Source organism: Lampetra fluviatilis, chromosome 59 (genome assembly GCF_964198595.1).
Source record: "Lampetra fluviatilis chromosome 59, kcLamFluv1.1, whole genome shotgun sequence".
Classification (NCBI taxonomy): Eukaryota; Metazoa; Chordata; class Hyperoartia; order Petromyzontiformes; family Petromyzontidae; genus Lampetra; species Lampetra fluviatilis.
In genome coordinates, this window is record NC_136333.1 from 2495376 (window position 1) to 2522028 (window position 26653).

General features: G+C 57.0%; 1 protein-coding gene across 2 annotated transcripts; it reads right to left on the reverse strand.

The window, feature by feature from the left end:
* Nucleotides 1-2351: 2351 nt before the first annotated feature.
* On the reverse strand, nucleotides 2352-26349 carry BNIP2 (BCL2 interacting protein 2). Of its 2 annotated transcripts, XM_078880858.1 has the most exons (11): nucleotides 25942-26349; nucleotides 16360-16584; nucleotides 12300-12364; nucleotides 11436-11660; nucleotides 9442-9597; nucleotides 8931-9033; nucleotides 7007-7138; nucleotides 6204-6290; nucleotides 5915-6013; nucleotides 4703-4741; nucleotides 2352-3609 (listed from the first exon to the last, which is right to left on the reverse strand). In XM_078880858.1, the coding sequence occupies exons 1-11, from the start codon at nucleotides 26277-26279 to the stop codon at nucleotides 3549-3551; spliced, it is 1530 nt and encodes a 509-aa protein (XP_078736984.1). In that variant the 5' UTR covers nucleotides 26280-26349; the 3' UTR covers nucleotides 2352-3548. The 2 variants fall into 2 exon arrangements, with proteins under 2 accessions (XP_078736984.1, XP_078736985.1); XM_078880859.1 differs by lacking the exon at nucleotides 4703-4741.
* Between the last annotated feature and the right edge of the window lie 304 nt (nucleotides 26350-26653).

Consider the following 26653-nt stretch of genomic DNA (forward strand, 5'->3'; position numbering starts at 1 on the left):
TTTAAAACAGGTGTGGAAATGAGCCCTAGTTGATTGGAGTTTTCCGACTTTTAAAGTCAATTTCACGTCGTTTTAGGATTTGTTTCCCTCTTCCCCAGTATCGATTGACACATTCACTCATCAATTCATGAACTTGTCAAAACGTCACCGCACGGACAACGGTGACGATGTCAGCTTATGCCACGTGCCCCCCATCCTCCCCCCCACACTATGGGGCAGGTTCGGGGAAAGGCGTCATGATGAAAAGCCGGGTGGCACGGCTGGAATGAGAGTGGCCGCCACGCGGGATCCGGGTGGTGTGGCCGAAACGTCGGACCTGGGTGGTGTGGTCGAAACGAGGGACCTGGGAACACGCCCTTGCCAGCCCGCATCGAGTTTAAGAGTCCTTCAGCAACCAACCAACGTTTCCCTCTCTCTCTACAATTTATTTAAAACATTTTATTTTTATTTAAGGAAAGTGCTTGAATAATAAAAGCGAACGGACGAGCTTCGCGAGACGTCGTTCCCGCAACGGCGATTCACATCCGCGGCGCGCACACACTCGGGGGTCGGGGGAGCGATTCGCGACAAAGCAAAGCAAAGTTGGCGAGCGCGACTCGAGCTCCCGGCGAAGAACGTGGAGTGGGCGGAGAGAGAGAGAGAGAGAGAGGTGGGGGCGGGGGGTCACGAGTCGCACAATGGCTCGACGTTCAAACTTCACAGCAACATCGTCGTCGTTGTTATTAAAACATCGTCATCTAAGTTGAAAGCTCATTTCTCTGACTGCCGAGTGTGTTTAGGTTGGCGTCCTTACCCCCCCCACCTCCCCACGACACTCATCCACGTCGAGTGCATCTCCGATTAGCACGGTTGGCTACGTACGGTGCAAAACAAGTTCTACACACACACACGTTCCCCGTCGTCCAGGGGGATGCACAATACCAGTACGCGCTACACGCGGACGATTAATATTTAAAATAACTTAATTTACATTCCTTTGTCAACCCATTTATTTAACGTTCGGCGACTAAAAATCGCGATGCATCTGGATAATGGAATAATTTCTAAATGTAACACGGGTGAACGTTTTATAAGACGCGGGAGGAGGAAATCAAGAGCACCCGGGGGAAAACCTACGCGTGCGAGGGGGAAACGCTAGATCCCGTACACACGGAAACGGGTGGAGTCCACGTTTTTGCTGTAACCGCCTTCGCCTGGCAAAGTCAGGGGGTGGGGGGGGGGGTACGGCTCCTCCTCAAACCCCCACCTCACAGGAAAGGAGGGAGTGTGGAACAGATGGAGATTAGTCCACACACTCTGCCATAACCTCCCGGCAGAGCCAGGTGGCACGGCTCCCTCTCGACGCCCACCCACGGCGGAGTAAGGGAGTTTCACAACAACATCGGTGTGCGTGTGGTGATCCACCGACACATTTCGCCGATGCCTCCACAACAGTGCTTGACTACCCGAGGCCACGTGCAGAGTGGCCACCGCCGCCACCACCGGCAGGCTAAAATTAATGTTAAGGTGCTATAGGGATGATGAAGGTGATGATGATGATGGTCAGAGTGACTCTTGTCTGTGCAGAGTGCAATCGTCTCCCGCCCCCCAATCACGATGCAGACCTCTCACTCCCTCCCTCCCCACTCCCCCCCCTCGGTGAAAATCCTCGGCCGCAAGTCCCCAAATCGACCACAAAGGGGCCGGGGGGGGGGGGGGCTCAATATCCACCGTCGGTCGCGGGCCCCGTTTGCCAATCCACTGCTGGATGAGCGGCCTCTGCCCAGCCCGTGCCGCCGCCGCCGGCCGGTTCCTGGAGCAGAACTTCGCCACGCTGCTCAGCGCGGTTCGCTCCAAGTTCCCCGCGACGCGGCACAACGGTATGTGGCTGCGGCCGCGCTGCCGAAACCGCTGACGACGGGAGCCTCCCCCCCCCCCCCTTTCGCTGCCCAAGGGCCATCGTCCAGGCTCACGGCCGGCGAGATCGCCATCACCCCCCCCCCCCCCCCCGGTGCACTTTCGTTGCGAGGGTTTCAAGGGAGTCCAACCGCCGCCACTTGCCGATGACCAGAAACGAACCCCACGCGGCGAGACTTGGCCTCCGCCGCGGGAATGTGGAATTTCCACCGCTAGCCGCCGGGCGAGGGGCTGTGATCAGGAGGGGGAGTGCTGCCCCCCCCGCCGCCGCCCCCGCCGCAGCGTTGACCTTCTGACCTTTGTGCTTTAACCCCCCCGACTGGGTTCAGTGGGGGGGGGGGAAGGGGTCATGGTTTTGGTCAAACGCACAGACGCCCCGAACCCTGCGGATCTCCCTACCCAAAGCCGCCCCCACCCCCTCCCCCACCCCCCCGAAAATCTGCCCCCCACCCCAACCCCACAGACAGCGTGGGAACCAGTGGTAAACCTGCTGACACACGCACACGCGCGCACACGCGCTCACACTCGCCGTGCGATTATTGCCGAGGGTGCGGACCCCCTGACCCCTGACCCCCCCCCCCCACGTGATTGTCTTACGGAGCCCAGCAGCGGCTCGGCTCCCGCCGCTGTCCGGTGGAAGGTGGAGAGGGCTCGGACGCGATCCACCCCGCGGGTACTTGCCACGCGGAGAGAGTCGCCCCGAGCCGAGAGAGTCACCCCGTGGGGAGCTCTCCTCCTGTGCCGTGTGGCTTGAGTATTCCTCTCTCGATGGAATGTGTGTTAGTGTGTCTCAGTGTGTCAGTGTGTGTGCGTCTCAGTGTGTCAGTGTGTGTGTGTGTGTCAGTGTGTCTCTGTGTGTGTGTCTCTGTGTGTGTGTGTGTGTCTCTCTGTGTGTCTGTGTGTGTCTCTGTGTGTCTGTGTGTGTCTATGCGTGTGTGTGTCTGTGCGTGTGTGTGTCTCTGTGCGTGTGTGCGTCTCTGTGCGTGTGTGCGTGTCTCTCTGTGCGTGTGTGTGTGCGTGTGTCAGTGTCTCTGTGTGTGTCAGTGTTTCTGTGTGTGTCAGTGTTTCTGTGTGTGTCAGTGTTTCTGTGTGTGTCAGTGTCTCTGTGTGTGTCAGTGTCTCTGTGTGTGTCAGTGTTTCTGTGTGTGTCAGTGTACGTGTCTTTATTTGTATCTGTGTGTGTGTTTACGTGCACCAGCACCAGTGACGATTATGTGAACCGGTCCTGGGCCTCCCCTAGGTCAACTCAGCTGCAAACGAGAACCTGGTGTGCGGTGTGTAAACAGCACTACTGGGGAGACAAAGGCGGCCGGGCGTGGTGCTGGCCACCCATCCCCTCGTGTGCAGTGCTGGCCTTCATAGGTGCTGCTCGCTAACAGCACTTGCTCCAACAGTCTGTTAATGTTATACGGGGGATCTTTGTCTTAGCGTGTTGGTATCTGTGTGTGTGTGCGTTTATGTATGCGTGTCTGTGTGCATGTGCGTGCACATAGCCTGGCACAAGCGCCGCGGTGACGTCACTGCCACTTAGTGGTGAATGGCGGTTGTTGTTGTTGTGTGTGTTGTTTGAGTATGTGTGTATGTGTCTTTGTTCATGTGCGTGTGTTCATGTGCGTGTGTGTTCATGTGCGTGCGCGTCCATGTGCGCGTGTCTATGTGTACCACGGGGTGTTGTCAGATTCGTGCTGTCTTCTTTGCATGTCCAATTCCTCCCTGGAGCAGACAGACAGACACACAGACACACACGCATGCAAAGACAAAGGTCCCCCATGTAGCCTGTACAGACTTTTGGGACAAGTGCTGTGAGCAAGCACGTATCAAGGTAGCCAGGAGGGTGGGTGACCGGCACCTCCGATTGGCGTGGCTGGCTTTGTATGGTGCAAAAGAGGTTCAACATCTATATATAAAGCTGGACACACCAAACTATAAATGCACCTTTGCTGTTTTTTTCCTGGATGTTTCTGTTGCGTGTAGTCACTTTAAGATGTTTCTTGTTCACGTTTTTGTTTTGTCAGCCGGGTTCGTGGCACAGCGCTAACCACGACACCACCGCTCCCCACTCACAAGACGCACACATACACAAAGACAAAGATCCCCCGTATAGCCCGATTAGACTGCTGGGGCAAGTGCTGTTAGGGAGTACCACCTATGAAGGCCGGAACGGCACACGAGGGGGTTGGTGGCAAGCACCACGCCCGGCTGCCTTTGTCTCCCTCTAGGGTGATGTTTACTACACATCGTACCGGGCACTCATTTTAAGCCGAGTTGACCACACCAAATATGCGCGCACACACACACACGTGGACTATTTACTAACTATTTAAACTATACTATGTTTTATTTTACCAGGTAAGGCCCACAACCTCCTGTATACCAGGCGAGGTAGTTAACATCTCGTAGCCACCGTGATGATGATGAGAGAGAGAGAGACACGCAAACTCCAAATATACAGCAGCAGGCGTCAGGGTCGGGATCGAACTCACGACCTCCTGCATACCAGGCGAGGTAGTTAACATCTCATAGCCACCATGGCATCGAAATAGCCCCCCCAAACCAGTTGCCGATGTCTGCGCGGATCGCATCATCATCATCATCATCGCTGCAGCTGCAGTGATACATTGGCTGCGCGGATCGCATCATCATCACTGCGGCTGCTGCTGCAGTGATGCATTGGCCGTGTTTGCCCATCGCGTGGCAGGCTGTGCGAATTGGGGGTCACGTCGGGCGGAGGAGGGGCGCACGACACGGCACGCGACTCGGCGCGGGGCCACGGCCGCCGCCACCGGCTCGCGACGCGACGACCTACCGAGCCTCGGCCGCGGCGAGCAGCAGCTCCTCGTCCACTCTGAGAGCACGGAGGAGGTGGAGGGAGGGAGAGAGGGAGAGAGGGGGAAGGGGAGGGAGAAAGGGGAGGGGAAGGAGAGAGGGAGAAAGGGGAGGGGGAGGGAGGAGAGGGGGAGGGAGAAAGGGGAGGGGGAGGGAGAAAGGGGAGGGGAGGGAGGAGGGAGGAGAGAAGGAAAAAGGGGAGGGGGAGGAAGGAGAGGGGGAAAAGGAGAAGAGGGGGAAAGGGAGGACGGGGAGGGGAAGGGAGGGAGGGAGGAGAGAGGGAGAAAGGGGAGGGGAAGGGAGGGGGAGGGAGGAGAGGGGGAGGGAGAAAGGGGGAGGAGAAGAGAGGGAGGAGGGAGGGAGGAAGAGGAGGGAGGGAGGGAGGAGGGGGATGGGGAGGAGAGACAGGAGGAGGGAGGAGAGAGGGGGAGGGAGGAAGGGGGGGGAGAAGCAGGGAGGAGGGGGAAGGAGGAGGAGGGAGGAGGAGGTTCGAGGAGGAGACGCAGACGGTGAAGGGAGAGAGGTACAGAGAGAGAGAGAGCGAGAGAGTAACAGCAATCAGCAGGGAGAGACAGACCGAGAGAGACGAAGAGAGACAGAGAGAGCAGGGGTCCATCGAGTCGGGGGGTAAACCGTTTGCGAAATCGTGCAGGAGGTCAGAGCAGGGAAGGCCGACACGTGGATCGCAGTCCACGGGCGTGCACGTGTGTGCGTGTCTGTGCGTGCATGTGTGTACGTGTCCGTGCGTGTCCGTGCGTGTCCGTGCGTGTCCGTGCGTGTCCGTGCGTGTCCGTGCGTGTCCGTGCGTGTCCGTGCGTGTCCGTGCGTGCCCGTGCGTGCCCGTGCCGTGCGTGTGTGGGTGTCTGTCCGTGTCCGTGCGTGTCCGTGCGTGTCTGTCCCTGCGTGCGTGTTTGTCCCTGCGTGCGTGTCCGTGTGTGCGTGTCCGTGCCCGTGCGTGTCCGTGCGTGTCCGTGCGTGTCCCCGTCTCTGTGAATGCGTGGGTGTCTGTCCCTGCGTGCGTGTCCGTGTGTCTGTCCGTGTGTCCGTGCCCGTGTCTGTGCCCGTGTCCGTGCGTGTCCCCGTGCCCGTGCGTGCGTGGGTGTCTGTCCGTCCGCGTCTGTCCGTGTGTACGTGTCCATCCGCGTCTGTCCGTGTGTCCGTGCCCATGCCCGTGTGCGTGCAAGCGCCTCACTGCTGGATGCAGTCCGGGATGGAGACGTGCTCCATGGGGATGACCTCCGCCAGCTCCGCCAGCGAGTGCACGTAGCGGACCTTGCGGCTGAACTTGGAGCTGCGCGCACACAAAGCCAAAGGTCCCTCTCCCGTGTAGCCCACACCGACTGCTGGGGGGCAAGTGCCGGAAAACGGCCGCGTGCCGACCTCGACCGTGACCTCGACCGTGACCTCGACCGTGACCTCGACCGTGACCTCGACCGTGACCTCGACCGTGACCTCGACCGTGACCTCGACCGTGACCTCACCTGATGAAGGGCCTCGTCAACGCCAGCAGGGTCCTCACAAAGAACGACGGGTGGACGATGACCAGCGCCTTGAGGTTCTTCCGCAGCCTGGGGTGGTGGGGGTGGCACAGGAGGGGGGGGGGGGCGGTTGGTGGTGTCAGGGGGAGCGGCACCCCACGCATCCCTCCTCGCATCCTCATTGTCATCGATGTCGTCATCTCCCGTGGCCTCTCGTGGCCTCCCACCATCGCCGTCATCTCCGAGCGTCCACGGCCGAGCAGGGAGCGCCTCCCTCGTTCACCGCTCGCCGCCGCCGCCGCCGCCACCCGCGGTTGGAACCCCGCGGGGCCGGCCCCGGTCAACGCCCGTGAAGCGCGGCACGCGGCTCGGGGTGGGCCGGCGTTCGCGCAGCAGTAGATAGAACACGGCTGCTACTGCCCATGCTGCTCACCCACTCTGCCCACGTTACCCACATTACCCACGCTGCCCACGTTACCCACGTTACCCACGCTGCCCACGCTGCCCACGTTACCCACATTACCCACGTTACCCACATTACCCACGCTGCCCACATTACCTACGCTACCCACATTACCCACGCTACCCACATTACCCACATTACCCACGCTGCCCACATTACCCACATTACCCACATTACCCACGCTGCCCACATTACCTACGCTACCCACGTTACCCACGCTACCCACATTACCCACGCTACCCACGCTACCCACATTACCCACATTACCCACATTACCCACGCTGCCCGCGCTGCCCGCGCCGCCCGCACCGCCCCGCACCGCCCCGCACCGCCCCGAGCTCACCTGCGGTCGATCATGGTGTAGCAGCGCTTGAGCCAGCCCAGGCCCGGCGTGCGCCGCCGCGGCGTGGCGCCGTTGAGGTAGACGATCATGTAGTCCTCGGCCACCAGGCGGTCCAGCGTGCTCACCATGTACCTGCGCAGACATGGCCCCACCACGCGTCCACCACGACCTTCACCCCCCCCCCCCCCCGCGGACTTCGCACCGCCCACGAGTGAAGGCCGGCACCGGCGCACGGGGGCCGTAGCCAGAACCGCCGCCCCCCCCGCCCCGGCCACGCTTGATGCCGGCGTCGATGTCGGAGCGGGAGGATTCCAACTCGAGTTGCCTCGTTCCCGTGAACGCGCAGCGACGACGAAGACAACGGCCCCCCCCCACCCCCCCCCCGCCCCCCCCCCCGCACTCCGCCCCACCCCCCCCACGCTCCAGTTTCAGCAGCAGCATCTCCAACTGGGCATCGATCAGCCTCCCATTATATCTGTACGAAATGGAAATTCCCCCGGTACAGCTATTGAAGGCTTCACGAACTACGTGGTCAAAATAGATGTTAAATAATGTGGGAGCCAGAGGACATCCCTGTGCACCCCAAGGTGTACAGAGAATGGCTCTGACTCCCGGCCACGTAGTTTTACCCGGGCCCGCTCACCATCATGAAGGTCCTTAATGATCATGAGAGGAGGGTCAGGGACTCCGAAAGCACGAAGAACAACCCAGAGCCCAGGCCAATGATGGTATCATAGGCCTTGACCAGGTCAATAAAAGCAGAGATGTAGGTCTTGTTGGAATTCTCTACATCTCTGCTGTAGCAGACGGACAGAAAATATGGCATCCGTGCAGGACCGCCCTTTCCTGAAACCGCATTGGGCCTCCGCAAGCCTCTCCTCAGCGTGCCTAGCAAGGCGATGTTGAATCATCCTTGCCAGGACCTTTCCCGGCACACTGAGGAGATGCCCCTGTAGTTGTTACAGTCTGTGCGGTCCCCGTTCTTAAAGAGGGGGACCACCAGGGCATCCTTCCAGTCCTGCGGAACCCGTTCAGTGGTCCAGACTATTGTTATGATGTCATGTAGGGCAGTCCGTGCACAAACGCCACCCTCCCTCAGAATTTCGCTTGGGAGATCATCTCTGCCCGGTGCCTTTCCTGGTCTCAGGCTCTGGACCTCACAGAAATGTTCAGCAAATCTGCAAACCTGTTCCTGGGGGTCGGAGATTGGACCACCGTTTTTTACCATAATGATGATAATAGGTGTGGCGCTGCATGTAACTTTTTTGATGGAGTTAAACAGGGATTTGTGATCGCGGGCCACAGAAGTAGACTCCATCTCCTCAGCAACCCGCGACCACCACCCATCCTTGCAGCGCCTCACGGCTCTCCGAACCTCCGAGGGAAGGCTGCGGTAAGCCTCCTCATTCTCTGACGTGGGATGCTGTAGCCGATGAGAGTGGGCCTGTCGCTTTTTCTCAACTAACCTGAACACCTCCTCTGTCAGCCAGGGTCTCTGGGGAGGTCTGGACTGCGTACCCAAAGCAGCCATTGCAGCTGCATGAGTCGCAATCCTAAACCTCGCCCATTTGCCCTCGACATCAGGAGGAGTGGGGGACGATGCCAACCCCAGCTGCAAGCGATGATGAAATTCTCGCTTGCAACTTCCATCAGCTAGCTGAGACCAGGCCACCTTAGGTTGGAATGGGGTCCTGGGTGTACACCCACCACCGGAGTGGAAGAATGGCAGGTGCATCTTACAGATGACAAGTCTATGGTCAGAGGGCAGATCAGCTCCACGGTAGGTCCTGGTGTCAAGGACATGGGCTCGCATCCGCTGGTCCGTCACTACGTAGTCCAGCAGATGAGACACACACAGAGACAAAGACACACACAGAGACACACAGAGACACACAGAGACACGTGTGCTCGTGCCCGTGCTCACAGGAAGAGGTTCTCCATGATGTAAGCGTACTCCGGGTCCTTCCCGTCTGGCAGGTAACACGCAGCGAACACGATGATCGCATTCAGCCCATCGCCGTAGTAGCCTGGAGCACACACGCGCATCACACACACAAGCAGTGCTGTGTGAGTGTTGTGATGCATCCTGTGTGAGTGCTGTGACACGTGCTTTGACACGTGGTGTGACACGTGCTGTGCGAGTGGTGACACGTGGTGTGACACGTGCTGTGCGAGTGGTGACACGTGGTGTGACACGTGCTGTGCGAGTGGTGACACGTGGTGTGACACGTGCTGTGCGAGTGGTGACACGTGGTGTGACACGTGCTGTGCGAGTGGTGACACGTGGTGTGACACGTGCTGTGCGAGTGGTGACACGTGGTGTGACACGTGCTGTGCGAGTGGTGACACGTCGTGTGACACGTGCTGTGAGTGTGACACGTGGTGTGACACGTGCTGTGAGTGTGACACGTGCTCCGCCGCCGTGCCACCCGCACCCCCGTGTGACAGCACGCGCTTGTACGGCTCGACGGCGCGCAGGTCCACGCGGTGCTCCGTCTCTCCCAGCAGCACGCGGCGCCAGCCCAGCGCGTCCTCCCGCTCCTCCACCCCGCTCAGCTCCGGCAGCGGCGCCCTCCGCAGCGGCGTGTCGTCTAGCGGGGAGACGCGCGGGCGGGGGGCACAACAACAACAACAACCGTCATTCGCCACTAAGTGGCGGTGACGTCACCACGATGCTTGTGCCAGGGCCATGTGCACTTTGAGGCCACGTGAAGTGTCGAACGTCCGCTGGCAGGAGGTCACGGGGCAGACCCAGCAGGTGCCACGGGTCGACTGACTGAGATGACCGAGATGACTGGCTGATGCACCACCTGTGCCCCCCTACTGTGCCAACTTGCTGTGCTTTAGCCACCCGGCGCTCCGCTCGTTGTTGTGAGCATCGCTCCTCCGCCCTCCGTTGTTGTTGGAGGGCGACTGCCTCCAACTGCCCAGTAGCGTCCTTCACGAGCCTCCTCCACAGAGGCCGATGTTGACACTGCTGGTACCAGTCATCGGCAAGTCCACTCAGCTCCACGTCCTCCTGTATACCACATCACTCCATCTCTTCTCTAGCCTGTGTCGCGCCCGTTTAGCCCCCTCAATACGGCCGAACAAAAGCTGTTTGGGCATGCGTTGATTGGGCATGCGGGCTACATGACCCAGCCAACGCAGCTTTGCCTGCCGGAGGAGCTCACCGATTGGACTTTGCCCAGATCTTTCAAGGATTTGTGAGCTCCTCACACAATCCAGCCTGGTTAACCCAGGATGGATCGTAGGCAGGCCAGCCTAAATGTTTCTAACCGGCGAAGATGTTCCATTAGGGGGGTTCACGTTTCGCAAGCGTAGAGAAGGGAGGGAATGACCGTGGCCGAGAAGACCTGAAGCTTCGTGCGGAGCGACAGACCAGGTAGCTTCCACACAGCGTTACGCAACCGATGAAAAGATATTGCCGCTCGACTGCCCCATCGCCAATTGGGAGTTGTGGGGGTGAAGTGTCCGATGGTACTAAATACCCAGGCAGGTGCTTAGTTTTGGTGGGGCTGATGGTAAGGCCCCACCTCTTAGTGGCACACTCCAGTTTCAGCAGCAGCGTCTCCAACTCCTCCTCTGAGTGAGCAAAAATTACCAGATCATCGGCATACATAACATGGTTGAGCAATCGGGAGCCATCCCTTGACAGCACCCGGGCCATTGATCAGCCTCCCATTGTATCTGTACCAGATGGAAATTCCTCCGGTACAGCTACTGAAGGCTTCACGAACTACGTGGTCGAAATAGATGTTAAATAATGTTACAGCCAGAGGACATCCCTGTCGCACCCCAAGGTGAACAGGGAATGGCTCCGACTCCCGGCCACGTAGTTTTACCCGGGCCCGCTCACCATCATGAAGGTCCTTAATGATTGTGAGCAGCAGGTCAGGGACTCCAAAAGCATGAAGTACAACCCAGAGCCCAGGCCTAGTGATGGTATCATAGGCCTTGACCAGGTCAATAAAGCAGAGATGTAGGTCTTGTTGGAATTCCCTACACCTCTGCTGTAGCAAACGGACATAAAATGTCATCTGTGCAGGACCGCCCTTTCATGAAACTGCATTGGGGCTCCGCAAGCCTCTCCTCAGCGTGCCTAGCAAGGTGATGTTGAATAATCCTTGCCAGGACCTTTCCTGGCCCACTGAGGAGTTGTTACAGTCTGTGCGGTCTCCCTTCTTAAAGATGGCGACCACCAGGGCATCTTTCTGGGGACACACGCGGGTGGGGACACGTGAGCGGGGACACGGAATAGGGCCTTCAATACTCTCATGGATGAAGACGGGAGATGAGAGGGTTGGGGGGTTGGCATATGGGGGGGGGGGGGTATGGGGGGGGTGGAGGATGCGAGAAGGTGTGGGGGGGGGTATGAGGGGGGGGGGAGTGTGACTTGGACAGAGTGCCCCGCCCCTCCCCCGCTCACCCTCCCACTCGAGCTCCCCCGTGGGTCCCGTGGCGTCGAGCGACTCGGCATCGTCCGGCGTCTCCAGCGCGTCCACGTCGATGTCCGGGGTGTCGCCCTCCAGGTCGTCGTCGTCGTCATCGTCGTCGTCGTCAGCGCGGTCCAGCGAGAGGCTGATGTCCGGAGCCGTCAGCTTCCGTCTGGACGAACGCGGAGCGGAGGAGAGCGGCAGCGACGACGGCACGGCTGGGCGCACGCAGTCGTCACACCACAGCGTCATCAGCATCATCAATATCAGCACCAGTATTATCAACATCCTCAGCACCATCCTCATCATCCTCAACACCATCAGCATCACAACGATCGACTGAGCGGCACGGACGGCCGTCTCCATGGTCACGGATCGTGGCCGTGAGTGCACTACACACGTACACTCCACACGCACCGCACGCACCGCACGCTCCACACGCTCCACACGCACCGCACGCACGCTCCACACACTCCACACGCACACTCCACACGCACGCTCCACACGCACGCTCCACACGCACGCACCGCATGCACACTCCACACGCTCCACACGCTCCACACACTCCACACGCACGCTCCACACGCACGCTCCACACGCACGCTCCACACGCACGCTCCACACGCACGCTCCACACGCACGCTCCACACGCACCACACGCACGCTCCACACGCACACTCCACACGCACGCTCCACACGCACCACACGCATGCTCCACACGCACACTCCACACGCTCCACACGCACCGCACTCTCCACACGCACCGCACGCTCCACACGCTCCACACGCTCCACACGCACGCTCCACACGCACGCTCCACACGCACGCTCCACACGCACGCTCCACTGGCTCCGTACCGGGTCTCCCCTCCTCCTGGACCTCGAGGGCGCCGTGTGGCTCCGGGCCCAGCAGGCCGATGGGGCTGCACGCGGCACACAGACAAAGGTCCCTCATGTAGCCTTCTTCAGACTGGTGGGGCAAGTGCTGTTAGCGAGTAGCACCTGCTCCAAAGGCGGGCACGGGCTGCTGTAGTTTCACAGTTGGGAGCGACGTTGCTCTATGGTCTCGCCTAGGGGCACCCCCAGCGGCAGCTGTCCCTGCGCATTCACCAGAATCGGAATATTTATCTGTGGGAAAATCCGATGAGCTACGATGCACTCTTTCACAAGTTCCAACAACAAACAATACAACAAAAACGATAGGAGTGCAAGTATAGGAACGGTAAGTACATCCAATTCTAGATTTGAAGCTTTCGTGACTGCAAGGATTCATATTCTTTTTCCGGTAAAGTCACGTAGGTAAAAAATTGAAATTAATAAAAGTAAAATAAAATAAAAATTACGACGTTTTGGAGGCAACACAAGCTTCCGTCTTTAGGTGGAACCGTCACAGCACGATAGCTGCATCAAGTAAGAGAAATTCCAAGAAAAGTAAGTACATCACCTGAAAAGAAACTAAACATTTTTTTTATTTTACCAGGGTGAAGCCCGTCGAGCTATATAGCTCTTTATCAAAAGGCGACCTGCACAAACGCGAGCTCAACGAAGCGTCTCATCAGGAGGCGACGCAAGATGGAAACGTCTTACGACGTACGAATGCCGCGCGCTCGCGACAAACCTCGGTTACCGAGAGCCGCGCGTTTAGAAAAACGTAGCAACTTGCTTGCAACCACCGCCGCTCTGAGTGCGACCAGATCGCTCGCCATCGTGAACCCCCGCGGTTGGGGGGGGGCGAGCGACCGGCTCGGAGCGTCCGCTGTGTCTGCGCGCCGGTGTCTCAAGCGGCGAGACGGAGAGATGGATACACCCAGACCCAGGGCTGCGATACACACGTGGCGACACGGCCATTGTGAAACCTGGCACGGCCATCACGAGCTGAGACAGAGAGAGACACAGAGATACACCCAGACCTAGGGCTGACACGCCAGTGGTTACACGGCCATTGTGAAAGCTGGCACAGCCATCACGAGCCGAGCCAGACAGAGAGAGACGCAGAGATACACCCAGACCTAGGGCTGACACGCCAGTGGTTACACGGCCATTGTGAAACCTGGCACGGCCATCACGAGCCCCGCTGAGACAGAGAGAGACACAGAGAGACACCCAGACCTACGGCTGTAATCCACAGGTGGTGACACGGCCATTGCGAACCCTACGGGGCGAGACCCGCCCAGCCACCGTGGCTTGCGTTCGTTCACAGGCGAACTCTCGCACCGCCCGTCTGCTGCGCCGCATGGAAGTCTCCAGGCTACAATCATCGGCGCCAGATTGAGCAGCAGCAGCAGCCACATTTGCCGATGCGATTCGTAGCTTTGATCCTCACCCCCCGCCCGTGTACTTATCGACAGTTCAACGTTAATGTGCCAGTTATATCGAGGGACCACTACTGTTGTGTGGTTGTCGTCTTGGTGTGGTCGTGGACTGTTGTTTTTGTTGTTACCTGCCTTGCCCAAGCTTCATAAATCTGACATATGCAATTGCATTTTTGTATTTGTAGGGGTGTCAGGGGAAGGATTCCCACCAATAGGAGGGTTAGTGGGAGGGGTAATCGATGAGATATAAGGGGAGAACGGGGGCGGGAAGAGGGGGGCCTTTGGCGGGAACGAGATTGGGACGGCTGGGGACAGGTGTGAATGGGAGAAAAGGATTAAGAGACGAAACCCCTGCAATCTTGTGTCGGCTCTCCTTTACATATTTATATGTCGCGACTTGTTTAACTTTAGCTCTTGTTGGCACTCCTATCGTTGTTTTTGTTGTTGTCATTTATTGTTGTGTAACTTGCCGACAAAGAGCTTCATAGCCCATCGGATTCCACCTTCTGCGGTCTCAAAGATTCTGATGAACGCACAGAGCGCTGCCACTGGGGGTGCTCCTGGGCTAGACCACACAGCAATAATCAATACCACTACTGCAGAAGAGGTCCTGCCATGCTTTTTTTAATCGCAAGTAGGTGCGGTGGGGACAGAGGGCGGGAGCTGCCGATGCTGCTCTGCGATTCTCCGTTGGAGTTAATTTCAGGTCATCTATTCACCAATGCGGATGCTCTGGCCAGTAGCAGTTCCACTGGGTGTGTGGGTTTAGCTATTGGGGGGAGGGGGGTGGAACAAGAGAAGCGGGAGAAGGACACCCACATAGAAACAGGGGGGAAGAGAGAGAGAGAACACACAAACTCCACTCTGAGAGAAAGGGGCCCCTGGGCTGAACTTAGATATTTCCCGGGGGTCGGGGATTATTGGCGTAAGGCACTACCACTAGAGTACCCAAGGAACGCCTATCCACAATAATAATAATTCTATATTATGTGTCCCTGCGTTGGGGTGTTGGCGGCGGTGGCTATGCGCTGCACGTGGCTGCCTGTAATCCAGCAGCGCTGTGGAGGCAGCGGCGAGGTGTTGGTGGATCACCACAAAGATGTTGCTCCCTTAGCCTCGTGAGCGTCTAGGAGGAGCTGTACCGCTGGCTCGCCGTGAGAAGGCGGTACTGGCCGGTGCGGACCCCACCCGTTCCATCATGAGGGATAGAGCGTTTCCCCCTCGCACGTGCGGTGTTTTTTTTTTTTCCCGGGTGCGCCGCTTCCTTCTCCCACGTGGTATAAACACTCATCGATTGGCCAATAACCACCTTGAGATATGAAGAACAACAGAGCTTGGGTAACTGTTCGCTGCGGCTCGCAGCGTGCCTGCCTTCCCACTCCTCGTCTGCGGTTTCTATTCCTGGCCCCTCGGAGTTGTCCTCTCTCTTTCCTCTCTCCGAGTCGTCCTCTCTCTCTCCGAGTCGTCCTCTCTCTCTCTCTCTCCGAGTCGTCCTCTCTCTCTCCGAGTCGTCCTCTCTCTCCGAGTCGTCCTCTCTCTCTCCGAGTCGTCCTCTCTCTCTCCGAGTCGTCCTCTCTCTCTCCGAGTCGTCCTCTCTCTCTCCGAGTCGTCCTCGCTCTCTCCGAGTCGTCCTCTCTCTCTCCGAGTCGTCCTCTCTCTCTCCGAGTCGTGAGTCGTCCTCTCTCTCTCCGAGTCGTGAGTCGTCCTCTCTCTCTCCGAGTCGTGAGTCGTCCTCTCTCTCTCTGAGTCGTCCTCTCTCTCTCCGAGTCGTCCTCTCTCTCTCCGAGTCGTCCTCTCTCTCTCCGAGTCGTCCTCTCTCTCTCCGAGTCGTGAGTCGTCCTCTCTCTCTCTGAGTCGTCCTCTCTCTCTCTGAGTCGTCCTCTCTCTCTCCGAGTCGTCCTCTCTCTCTCCGAGTCGTCCTCTCTCTCTCCGAGTCGTCCTCTCTCTCTCCGAGTCGTCCTCTCTCTCTCCGAGTCGTCCTCTCTCTCTCCGAGTCGTCCTCTCTCTCTCCGAGTCGTCCTCTCTCTCTCCGAGTCGTCCTCTCTCTCTCCGAGTCGTCCTCTCTCTCTCCGAGTCGTCCTCTCTCTCTCCGAGTCGTCCTCTCTCTCTCCGAGTCGTCCTCTCTCTCTCCGAGTCGTCCTCTCTCTCTCCGAGTCGTCCTCTCTCTCTCTCAGAGTCGTCCTCTCTCTCTCAGAGTCGTCCTCTCTCTCTCAGAGTCGTCCTCTCTCTCTCAGAGTCGTCCTCTCTCTCTCAGAGTCGTCCTCTCTCTCTCAGAGTCGTCCTCTCTCTCTCAGAGTCGTCCTCTCTCTCTCAGAGTCGTCCTCTCTCTCTCAGAGTCGTCCTCTCTCCAAGAGGGCGATGAGCGAACACCGTTTGGCGTGCCACAAGTCAAAATTATGATGATAATGATTATAATATAATTACAATCCCACGAGCAGGTTGACATCGCGAGGTACAGGCGGCGGTGGCGGCTAGACGGGCACGGTGAGCCACCGTCTCCCTCCCCCCAGAGGACAGCGTTCCGGACTGCTCCGTCCGAGACTGGGGGTTTCACAGATGCGACTGCGAGATGACCCTGCACGTGTGGCGTTCTGTTGTAGCTGTACCTGGGGAAGTCTTCGTCTTGCCACTCCTCCTCCAGGTTCAAGCTCTCCACTCCGCGGTGAGAGCGCACGGCACGCTCTCCCCCGGCTTGGCGCTCCCCCAAACCACGACCCTCCTCCTCCTCCTCCTCCAGGGTGCGACTCTCTCCCAGGTGCAGACTGTCCACCCCGACGCCTCGGCGACTCTCCTCCTCCAGGGTGCGACTTTCTCCCGGCATGTCGGGGTCGCTGCAGGGAATAAAATTAACCCGTAAAAACAAAGTTTTTCACTATAAATCCTTTATATGCGTGGCGGCTAGAGTCCTCTCGTCCTCTGGCTTGAGATGGCTGCCACCTATGGGTCAGATGATTGCATTGCACCATTAAGAAATTGGTAATTAAATATTGAAAAAATTTCCCTAAAAAGTGTAAAATTTTGGAAAAAAATTTTCACGAAAATAAATTGTCACGCACAACGAGTCTGTGTGCAAAATGTCAGCTCGATTGGATCACGGGAAGTGGGTTAAAAAACGACCGAAAGATTTGCACGGTCGTAAGCGCGCAAGCAAGCAAGTTAACTTAATATAAAGGATTTAAAAAACGAACGAGGTCCCGATTGATAATTGTTTTTTTACCCTTTTATCTGGCAACAAAACTGACACCTTTTTTACAAGGAGTCATGTTTGCATAGACCACAATACTTGCATAGACCACAATACTTGCATTATGACTGCAGGTATTGTGGTCTATGCAAACATGACTCCTTGTAAAAAAAAGTGTCATTTTTGTTGCCAGATAAAAGGGTAAAAAAACAATTATCATATTTTTTACTGGCAAATGAGGTTCCAACGGTGAGGTCCCGATTGTTGTGTGCGTCAAGAAAATAAAAAAAACGTGGACACATGGAATCTAGTCATACTTTCCCCACACGCGTTTTGTAGTTCTGGCGCTAGTGTGAATTGCTTTAATAAACGTGTGCTAACCCGCTACTATAGATGCATCTACCTCAACCGGCTCAAGCCTCCCTGACTTCCGTGTGGCCAAACCCACTCAGAATCCCTCCCCTTCTCATCTAGAAATCTCTCATCTTAAAATCGCACCTCCGATTAGCACGTTTGGCTACATACGGTGCGAAAAAAGTTCAACATAGATACGTATTTCGATTTAAAGCTTTCGTGACTGCAGGGATTCATCTTCTTGGTTCTTTCGGTAAAGTCACGTAGACTTATCCCATATCTGTAGTGACTAATCCCATATCTGCATTTCCCATAAATATGCTAAATTCCTTTGTCAAGGCGCTCTTCCCCCTCCAACCCAGCTTAAATATACGCTGCCAAGCCTGGTGGTGTTCATTCAGACGCGGTCTTCCCGACAGACCTCTTCTTCACCTGAGGACGGCTGCTTGCGTTGTGGCCGAAACGTCGTGAGAATAATTTTATTATGTTTTATTTTTATTATTTTATTATTTCCCTTCTACGTGACTTTACCGAAAGAACCAAGAAGATCGATACGTATGGCTGAAGACTCCCCCCCCCCTGTACGTCACGTGACTTGAGTGGCCACCCCCACCATGAAACCCCTGCCCACTCTCAGTCACTGTCAGCTGTGAAAACAGTGGGCGCCACGGTGGCTAGGAGATGTTAACCAGCTCGCCTGGTATGCAGGAGGTCGTGGGTTCAATCCCAACCCTGACGCCTGTTGTATATTTGGAGTTTGTGGTGTCTCTAATCATCATCATCATTGTGGCTAGGAGATGTTAACTACCTCGCCTGGTTTGCAGGAGGTCGTGGGTTCAATCCCAACCCTGACGCCTGTTGTATATGTGGAGTATGCATGTCTCTCTCCCCGGGTCCTCTGTGTTTTTCCCTCCACATTTAGATTCATTGTGAAGCGTTTAGAGTATTTGGCTGCGATGAATTTCCACGTGGTGATAAAAGCCACTTCGTTGAGCTATGATTTGTGGCCAAATCGCTTCTGAAAAACAGTTATACAGCAGCTCAGTGGGCCTTACCTGGGTGAAATAAAAAAGGAGCTTAGTTTTAATAGTTCATTTACTTTTCGATTTAAAGCTTTCGTGACTGCAGGGATTCATCTTCTTGGTTCTTTCGGTAAAGTCACGTAGAAGGGAAATAAAAAAATAATAAAAATAGAAATAATAAAATAAGAATGCTTTATAATAAATAATAAAACTAAAACATAATAAAATAAGCATATTTTATTATGTTGTAATTGTATTCTTTTATTATTTCCCTTCTACGTGACTTTACCGAAAGAACCAAGAAGATGAGTTCATTTACTTTTCGTGATTTGCGATAGTTTTAGTTTAGACGCTGCTCCTCCTCCGTCGAGGCCCACGAACAGCCTCTCCTCATCCCTCCTGACCCCCGTGCTCCCGTTTCTCCGTTCCTTCCCCATCCTTTTCCCTCGAATTTCCCGTTCCATCGGTTCCCTCTCCTCTCCGTATCCCGCTCCCGTCCCCCTTTGTCACCGACTCCATCGCTCCCTTCCCCTCCCGTCGCCGGGCCTTGCACGGGTGGCTCGGCCAAGTCACTCTTGGCGTCAGAAACGCGGACGTCACCGAGAGGAAGCGGAGGCACTAAGTATGCACCCACGTGGAGTTTACATCGAGGGGCAGCAAGGGAGAGCTCACACGGATTAGAGCGCACGCTACAGGCTCGGGACATCAAAGACAAAGATGCCCCCCATAGAGCCTCAACAAGCTAGCCGTCCGCCTGATAATGCTCGTTGCTATTACTGGCGAAACGTCGTACTTGAACGGTAAACATCGTGGGTTTGCTCTCCAACACACCGGTGTGCTGTGCCAGTAACGAATTGCGTGGCTGCTCCAGGACAACATGGTGGTCTTGGCGAGATGACATCACAAAGCACGCGTACAGCGACAGACACAGCGAGATGACATCACCAAGCACGCGTACAGCGACAAACACAGCGAGATGATGTCACAAAGCACGCATGCAGCGACGGTAATGGCGAGATGACGTCACAAAGCACGCCTACAGCGACAGACACAGCGAGATGATGTCACAAAGCACACGTACAGGGACAAACACAGCGAGATGATGTCACAAAGCACGCATGCAGCAACGGGAACGGCGAGATGACGTCACAGAGCACACGCGTGCAGCGACGGGCACGGCGAGATGACGTCACAAATGACGCCAGGCGACGTCACCGATCTGCTGCGACCGAGAACGATTGTCTAGAAGGGTGCTTTATACATTTACATTATCATTATTATTATGATCATCAGCTTTGGCCAAAATCGATTAACTACTAGGCGATGGGGTGATTATATATATATTTTTTTATTGCCGAGTACGAAGGATTAAATCGGCGCTCGCGAATAGCACGTGGTGGTGGTGGTGGTCACGGGACCAAGGGTGTGGCCACCCCAGCTGTGACGTCAGAGAGATGGTGACGTCACCTTTCTCGCCCTCTCTCTCTCGAGCAGCCAGGGAAAGCGAGAGCTCCGCGTGTGTTTGCAAGTTACCAGGGGTGTTACCAGGGGCGTTACCAGGGGCGTTACCATGCACTTAGTGGGCGCGTCTGTGTGTGTGTCACCGTCTGTGTGTGTGTGCGCGTGTGTCACCGTCTGTGTGTGTGTGTGCGTGTGTGTCACCGTCTGTGTGTGTGTGCGTGTGTGTCACCGTCTGTATGTGTGTGTGTGTGCGTGTGTGTCACCGTCTGTATATGTGTGCGTGTGTCACCGTACATCACCATGTGTGTGTGTGAGCGTGTGTGCATGTGTGACCGCGTGTGTATATAAACTGTGTGTGTAACCGTGTGTGTGTGTAGCAGTGTGTGTGTGTAGCCGTGTGTGTGTGTGTGTAGCCGTGTGTGTGTGTGTGTCCGTGTGTGTGTGTGTCCGTGTGTGTGTGTGACCGTGTGTGTGTGTGACCGTGTGTGTGTGTGCGTGTAACCGTGTTTGTGTGTAAACCACGTGCGTAACCGTGTGTGTGTAACCTTGTGCGTGTGACCGTGTTTGTGTGTTTGTGTGTAAACCGCGTGCGTGTTGGTGTAAACGCACCCGAGCTCTGAACCCGGCGACCCGAGTTAGATTCCCTCTCACGACCCATCACAGTGACAGCACCAACACGTGAGCCGCTAACCCCGTGCGGTGTGGGGCAAACACCGACACCGGGGAGACAAAGGCGGCCGGGCGTCGTGCTGGCCACCCACCCCCTCGTGTGACGTACCGGCCTTCATTGGGTGCCACTCGCAGACAGCGCAGCACTTGCCCCAACAGCTACACGGGGGAGCTTTGTCTTTGGCATCGCCCCCCGCCGCTGTTATTTTTGTCCAGGAGGCTGTTCCCAGCCTCCCCTCTCATCATTGCCCCCCCAAGACGCCTCGCCACAGCGTCACGTGACTGGCACGACCCCCCCCCCCACCAACCCCCCCCCAACCCCCCCCCCACCAACCCCCCCCCCCCCACCAACCCCCCCCCCCCACCAACCCCCCCCCCCCCCCGAGCCTAAACAACTGCGTGCCATGAAAAAGAGTCCATGGCCCGAAACGTCGCCTATATGATCGCTGTGCCACGATGGGCAATTGGCCGTCACACGCACACACACGCAGCCTGTCACAACCATTCTGTCATACAGACAAAGATCCCCCGTATATACATTAACAGACTGCCAGGCAAGTGCACTGTGGCACACGAGGGGGTGGTGGGGCCATAGACCGCGCCCGGCCGCCTTTGTCTCCCCAGCGGCGATGGTTGTACACATCGCACCGGGCGCTCGACCGAGGCTCAGGAGGCCCAGGACCGGTTGAGGGCATCGTTGTTGGTGGCCGCGAGCGGGGGAATCGAACCTCAGCCCACGTGGTACCCACAAAGGTTACCAATCATCTGGCTTGTTGGGTTCGTGGGAGGTGGGAGCCATGGGGTGTAGTGAGAGAGAGAGTGGTGAGACAGTGTTGGTGAGTGAGAGTGGTGGTGAGTGAGAGAAGAGAATGGTGGTGAGTGAGTGAGAGAGTGTTGGTGAGTGAGTCAGAGAGAGAGTGGTGGTGAGTGAGAGAGAGAGTGGTGGTGAGTGAGAGAGAGAGTGGTGGTGAGTGAGAGAGTGGTGGTGAGTGAGAGAGAGAGTGGTGGTGAGTGAGAGAGAGAGTGGTGGTGAGTGAGAGAGTGGTGGTGAGTGAGAGAGTGATGGTGAGCGAGAGAAGAGTGGTGGTGAGTGGTGGTGAGCGAGAGAAGAGAGGGTGGTGGTGGTGAGTGAGAGAGAGAGAGTGGTGGTGAGCAGAGAGAGAGAGAGAGAGTTGGTGAGCAGCGAGAGAGAGAGAGTTGGTGAGTGAGAGTGAGTGTTGGCGAGTAAGAGAGAGTGGTGATGGTGAGTGAGAGAATGGTGGTGAGTGAGAGAGTGTTGGTGAATGAGAGAGAGTGGTGGTGAGTGAGAGAGAGAGTGGTGGTGAGTGAGAGAGAGTTGGTGAGCGAGCGAGAGAGAGTTGGTGAGTGGGAGAGTGTTGGTGAGAGAGAGAGTTGGTGAGTGAGAGTATGGTAGTGAGAGTATGGTAGTGAGAGTATGGTAGTGAGAGTATGGTAGTGGTGGTGCGGTGGGAATCTTGCGAGGCGACATTCCCCGCTCTCACCACGCGCAGGAACTCTTCCACCCGGGGCGCGGAGAGAGACGGGGAGAGACACGGGGAGAGATGAAGAGAGACACGGGGAGAGAGACGGAGAGACGGGGAGAGTTGGAGAGAGAGAGACGGGGAAAGAGACGGAAAAAAAGAGATGGAGAGAGACGGGGAAAGACACGGGGAGATACGGAGAGACAGATGAAGAGAGACGGAAAGACACGGGTAGAGATGAGAGAGAGGAGAGAGACGGGGAGAGAGACACGGGGAGAGACACGAGAGTTGGAGAGAGACGGGGGGAGAGACGGGGGGAGAGACACGGGGAGAGACACGAGAGTTGGAGAGAGACGGGGGGAGAGATGGGGGGAGAGACACGGCGAGAGACACGGGGAGAGAGACACGGGGAGAGACAGAGGGGCGGGGTGGGGGAGTCCAACTCATGTGAGGAGGCGCAGTGTCAATCCTTGCCAAACCGTCCCTACAAAGACAAAGACCCCCCGTATAGCCTTCGCCAGACGACTATTGGGGCAAGTGCTGTTTGCGTGTGGCAGCAGCAGCAGCACCTGGGAACGGCACACGGGGGGGGGGATGGGTTGCCAGCACCGCGCCCGACCGCCTTTGTCTCCCCGTTGCTGATGTTTTACACACACCTCACCGGATACTCTTTTGAGGCAGAGTCCACCTAGGGGAGGCCCAGCACCGGTTCGGTTCTGATCAGCCACCGTGTTTAATCGGTGGCGAGCCAGAATCGGGAGCTCAGCGCCGATAATTAAATCGCCGCTGCCACCACTCACAAATAAAACCACATCGGCACAAAGGGAGACAAAGGCGGCCGGGCGTGGTTTGCTGCCCACCCCACCCCCCACCTGCACCATTCGGGGCAATGGTTTTTTTGCGGGAGCGCATAGAAGTACGGTACAACGGGCGGGTGGTTTTTGTTGCTGTGTTTTCGTTCTTCCTCTGCGCTCGCCACGTAACCTATAGCAGCCGCCCCTCTGCGTGTGGCAACTGGGCCCATGGACGTCACGTTGCACGGCACGCTGTGCAAACGACGCAGCCAAGCGTTACACACAAACACACAAAGGTCCCCCGTGTAGCCTTCAACAGACTGCGGGGGCAAGTGCCGTTCGTGAGGAGCACCCATCACCGTGGCATCGTCGGGGTCAGGATCGAAACCACGGCCTCCTGTGCACCGCGCGAGGTAGTCAACATCTCAACACGGAGCTGAGATTCCCCAAGAGCCTGGCTCACACACAGCGAATCCACGACCTCCTGTGCACCGGGCGAGGTAGTCAACATCTCACCACGCATCTGAGATTCCCCAAGAGCCTGGCTCACACACAGCGAATCCACGACCTCCTGTGCACCGGGCGAGGTAGTCAACATCTCACCACGCATCTGAGATTCTCCAAGCGCCTGGCTTACACACAGCGAGGTCACGACCTCCTGTACACCGGGTGAGGTAGTCAACATCTCACCAGTGTCAACATCATCTATCTCGTTCTCACACGAACACAGACAAAGGTCCCCCGTGTAGCCTTCAACAGACTGCTGGGCAAGTGCTGTCCGCGAGTATCACCTATAAAGTCCGCGAGGTGGGATGGGGGGGGGGTCAACACCACACCCGGCCACCTTTGTCTCCCCAATTGCCGATGATGTTGACAGGAGTGGCGGGTGTTACGTATCGTGGCCGTGTTAACCCGACGGCGATAGGGAGTGGCAGGCAGCATCGTACCCTGCCAGTGGTGGGCCTCCCCTAGGTCGACTCGGCCTCAAATGCGTAGCCGGTGCTACGTGTAAACATTGCCCACTGGAAGGGAGACCAAGGCGGACCTGGAGGTCGTTCCCCGACATCGTGAGAGAGCGGCTTGCGATGTGTAAACAAACAAACAACAACAACAAAACCCCCATCACCGCTGGGGAGAGACAAAGGCGGCCGGGCGTGGTGCTGGCCACCCACCCACCCACCCCTGACGTGTTGCAGTTCCGGCCCTCGCTGACGGCAACTTGCCCCGACAGTCTACGCAGGATATACGGGTGATCTTTGCCTGTGCGCGTGTGTCTGCGTGTGTGTGTGTGCGTGTGTGTGTCTGCGTGTGTGTGTGTGTGCGTGTGTGTGTCTAGGTGTCTGTGTGTGTCTGTGTGTGTCTAGGTGTCTAGGTGTCTGTGTGTCTAGGTGTCTGTGTGTGTCTAGGTGTCTGTGTGTGTATCTGTGTGTGTGTGTGTGTCTGTGTGTGTCTGTGTGTGTGTCTGCGTGTGTGTGTCTGCGTGTGTGTGTCTGCGTGTGTGTGTCTGCGTGTGTGTCTGCGTGTGTGTGTCTGCGTGCGTGTGTCTGCGTGCGTGTGTCTGCGTGCGTGTGTCTGCGTGTGTGTGCGTCTGCGTGTGTGTGTGTATTGGGAAGCGGTAGTGGTAGTGGTTAGCGCTACGCTGCGCTACGCACCCAGCGACCCAAGTTCGATTCCCGCTCACAGCCAACACCAACAGTGACGATTATCTGAACCGCTCCTGGGCCTCCCCTAGGTCGACTCAGCCTCAAATGAGAACCCGATTCGATGTGTAAACATCGCCACTAGGGGAGACAAAGGCGGCCGGGCGTGGTGCTGGCCACCCACCCCCTCGTGTACCGTTCCGGCCTTCATAGGTGCTACTCGCTAACAGCACTTGCCCTTACAGTCTGTTAAGGCTATACGGGGGATCTTTGATCTTTGTACTGTACACGTGAAGGGTGTTGCCTGTTCGCCTGTCAATGTGAGATGCTGTCCGCGGGGAGCGGTGGCGCAGTGGTTAGCGCTGCACCGCGACAAACAGAATCCCGTCTAGGTCGACTCAGCCTCAAGCGAGTAACCGGTGTGTGTGTGTGTTTAACATCGGCACCGGGGAACACAAGAGAGTCGAATGGGTCGTGGCGGGTCAGCCACACCAAGCCCCATGCGAGTGCTCTGACCGGCCCTCATCAGCTGGCTGTGGTTGCTGCTGATCGATCTGTTCGAGGCGACATGGGGGAGATGTTTGTCAGCTGTTGTTGGTGGTGGTGGTTGTGGTGGTGGTTGTGGTGGTGGTTGTGGTGGTGGTTGTGGTGGTGGTGGCCGTGCGTGGGAATCGAACTCGGGTCGCTGGGTTCGGAGCGCAGCGCTCACACCGCAAGCACACCACACTAACGCTCACCACACCACCACTCACCATACCACGCTCACCACACACCACTCACCACACCACCACTCACCACACCACATCACCAACGCTCAACACCACCACTCACCACACCACACTCACCCACACCACCACTAACCACACCACCACTCACCACACAACACACCAACGCTCCCCACACCAACGCTCCCCACACCACCACTCACCACACACCACGCCACACTCACCACACCACCACTCACCACCACCCCACCACCACTCACCACTCACCACACCACCCTCACACCATCACTCACCACCAATGCTCACCACACCACCACAACACCACCACCACCACACCACCACTCACCACACCACCACACCACCACACACCACACACCACACCACCACTCACCACACCACCACTCACCACACCACCACTCACCACACCACCACTCACCACACCACCCCTCACCACACCACCACCGCTCACCACACCACTCACCACTCACCACACCACCACACACCACACTAACCACACCACCACACACCACACTAACCACACCACCACACACCACCCCTCACCACACCACCACCCCTCACCACACCACCACCCCTCACCACACCACCACACTCACCACACCACCACACTCACCACACCACCACTCAACACACCAACGCTCCCCACATCCAACACAACCACTCACCACACCACCACTCACCACACCACCACTCACCACACCACCACTCACCACACCACCACTCACCACACCACCACTCACCACCAATGCTCACCACACCACCACTCACCACCAATGCTCACCACACCACACTCACCACACCACACCACACCACTCACCACACCACCACCCCACCACTCACCAAAGTCGAGGAGGCTGCGCATCTTTTCCCACCGCCGCTGTCGATGCCTCGCCAGCATCGCCGTCGTCCCTTCCATCATCGCCATCATCGCCCTCTTCGTCGTCATCGTCCTCCTCGTCATCATCGGCAACTTCATCATCGTCCGCATCATCACCATCACTACCATCATCATCACCATCACTACCATCATCATCACCATCACTACCACCATCACCATCTTCAGCGTGAACGCCATCGGCCTGCGACTGGCGAGTTTCGATCGCAGCTCTCCCCACGTCGCTCTCCTCCTCCTCCTGCTGCTCCTGCTGCTCATACTCATCATCCTTCGCGGGATCCATCGCTGGGCGACGTTTGCACCACCACCACCACCAACAACACCACCACCACCAACAACACCACCACCACCAACAACACCACCACCAACAACACCACCACCAACAACACCACCACCACCACTATACCAACAACACCACCACTACCACCACTACACCAACAACACCACTACAACACCACCACCAACACTACACCACCACCACCAATAACACCACCACCACCACTACACCAACAACACCACCACTACACCAACAACACCACCACTACACCAACAACACCACCACTACACCAACAACACCACCACTACACCAACAACACCACCACCACCACTACACCAACAACACCACCACACCACCACTACACCAACAACACCACTACA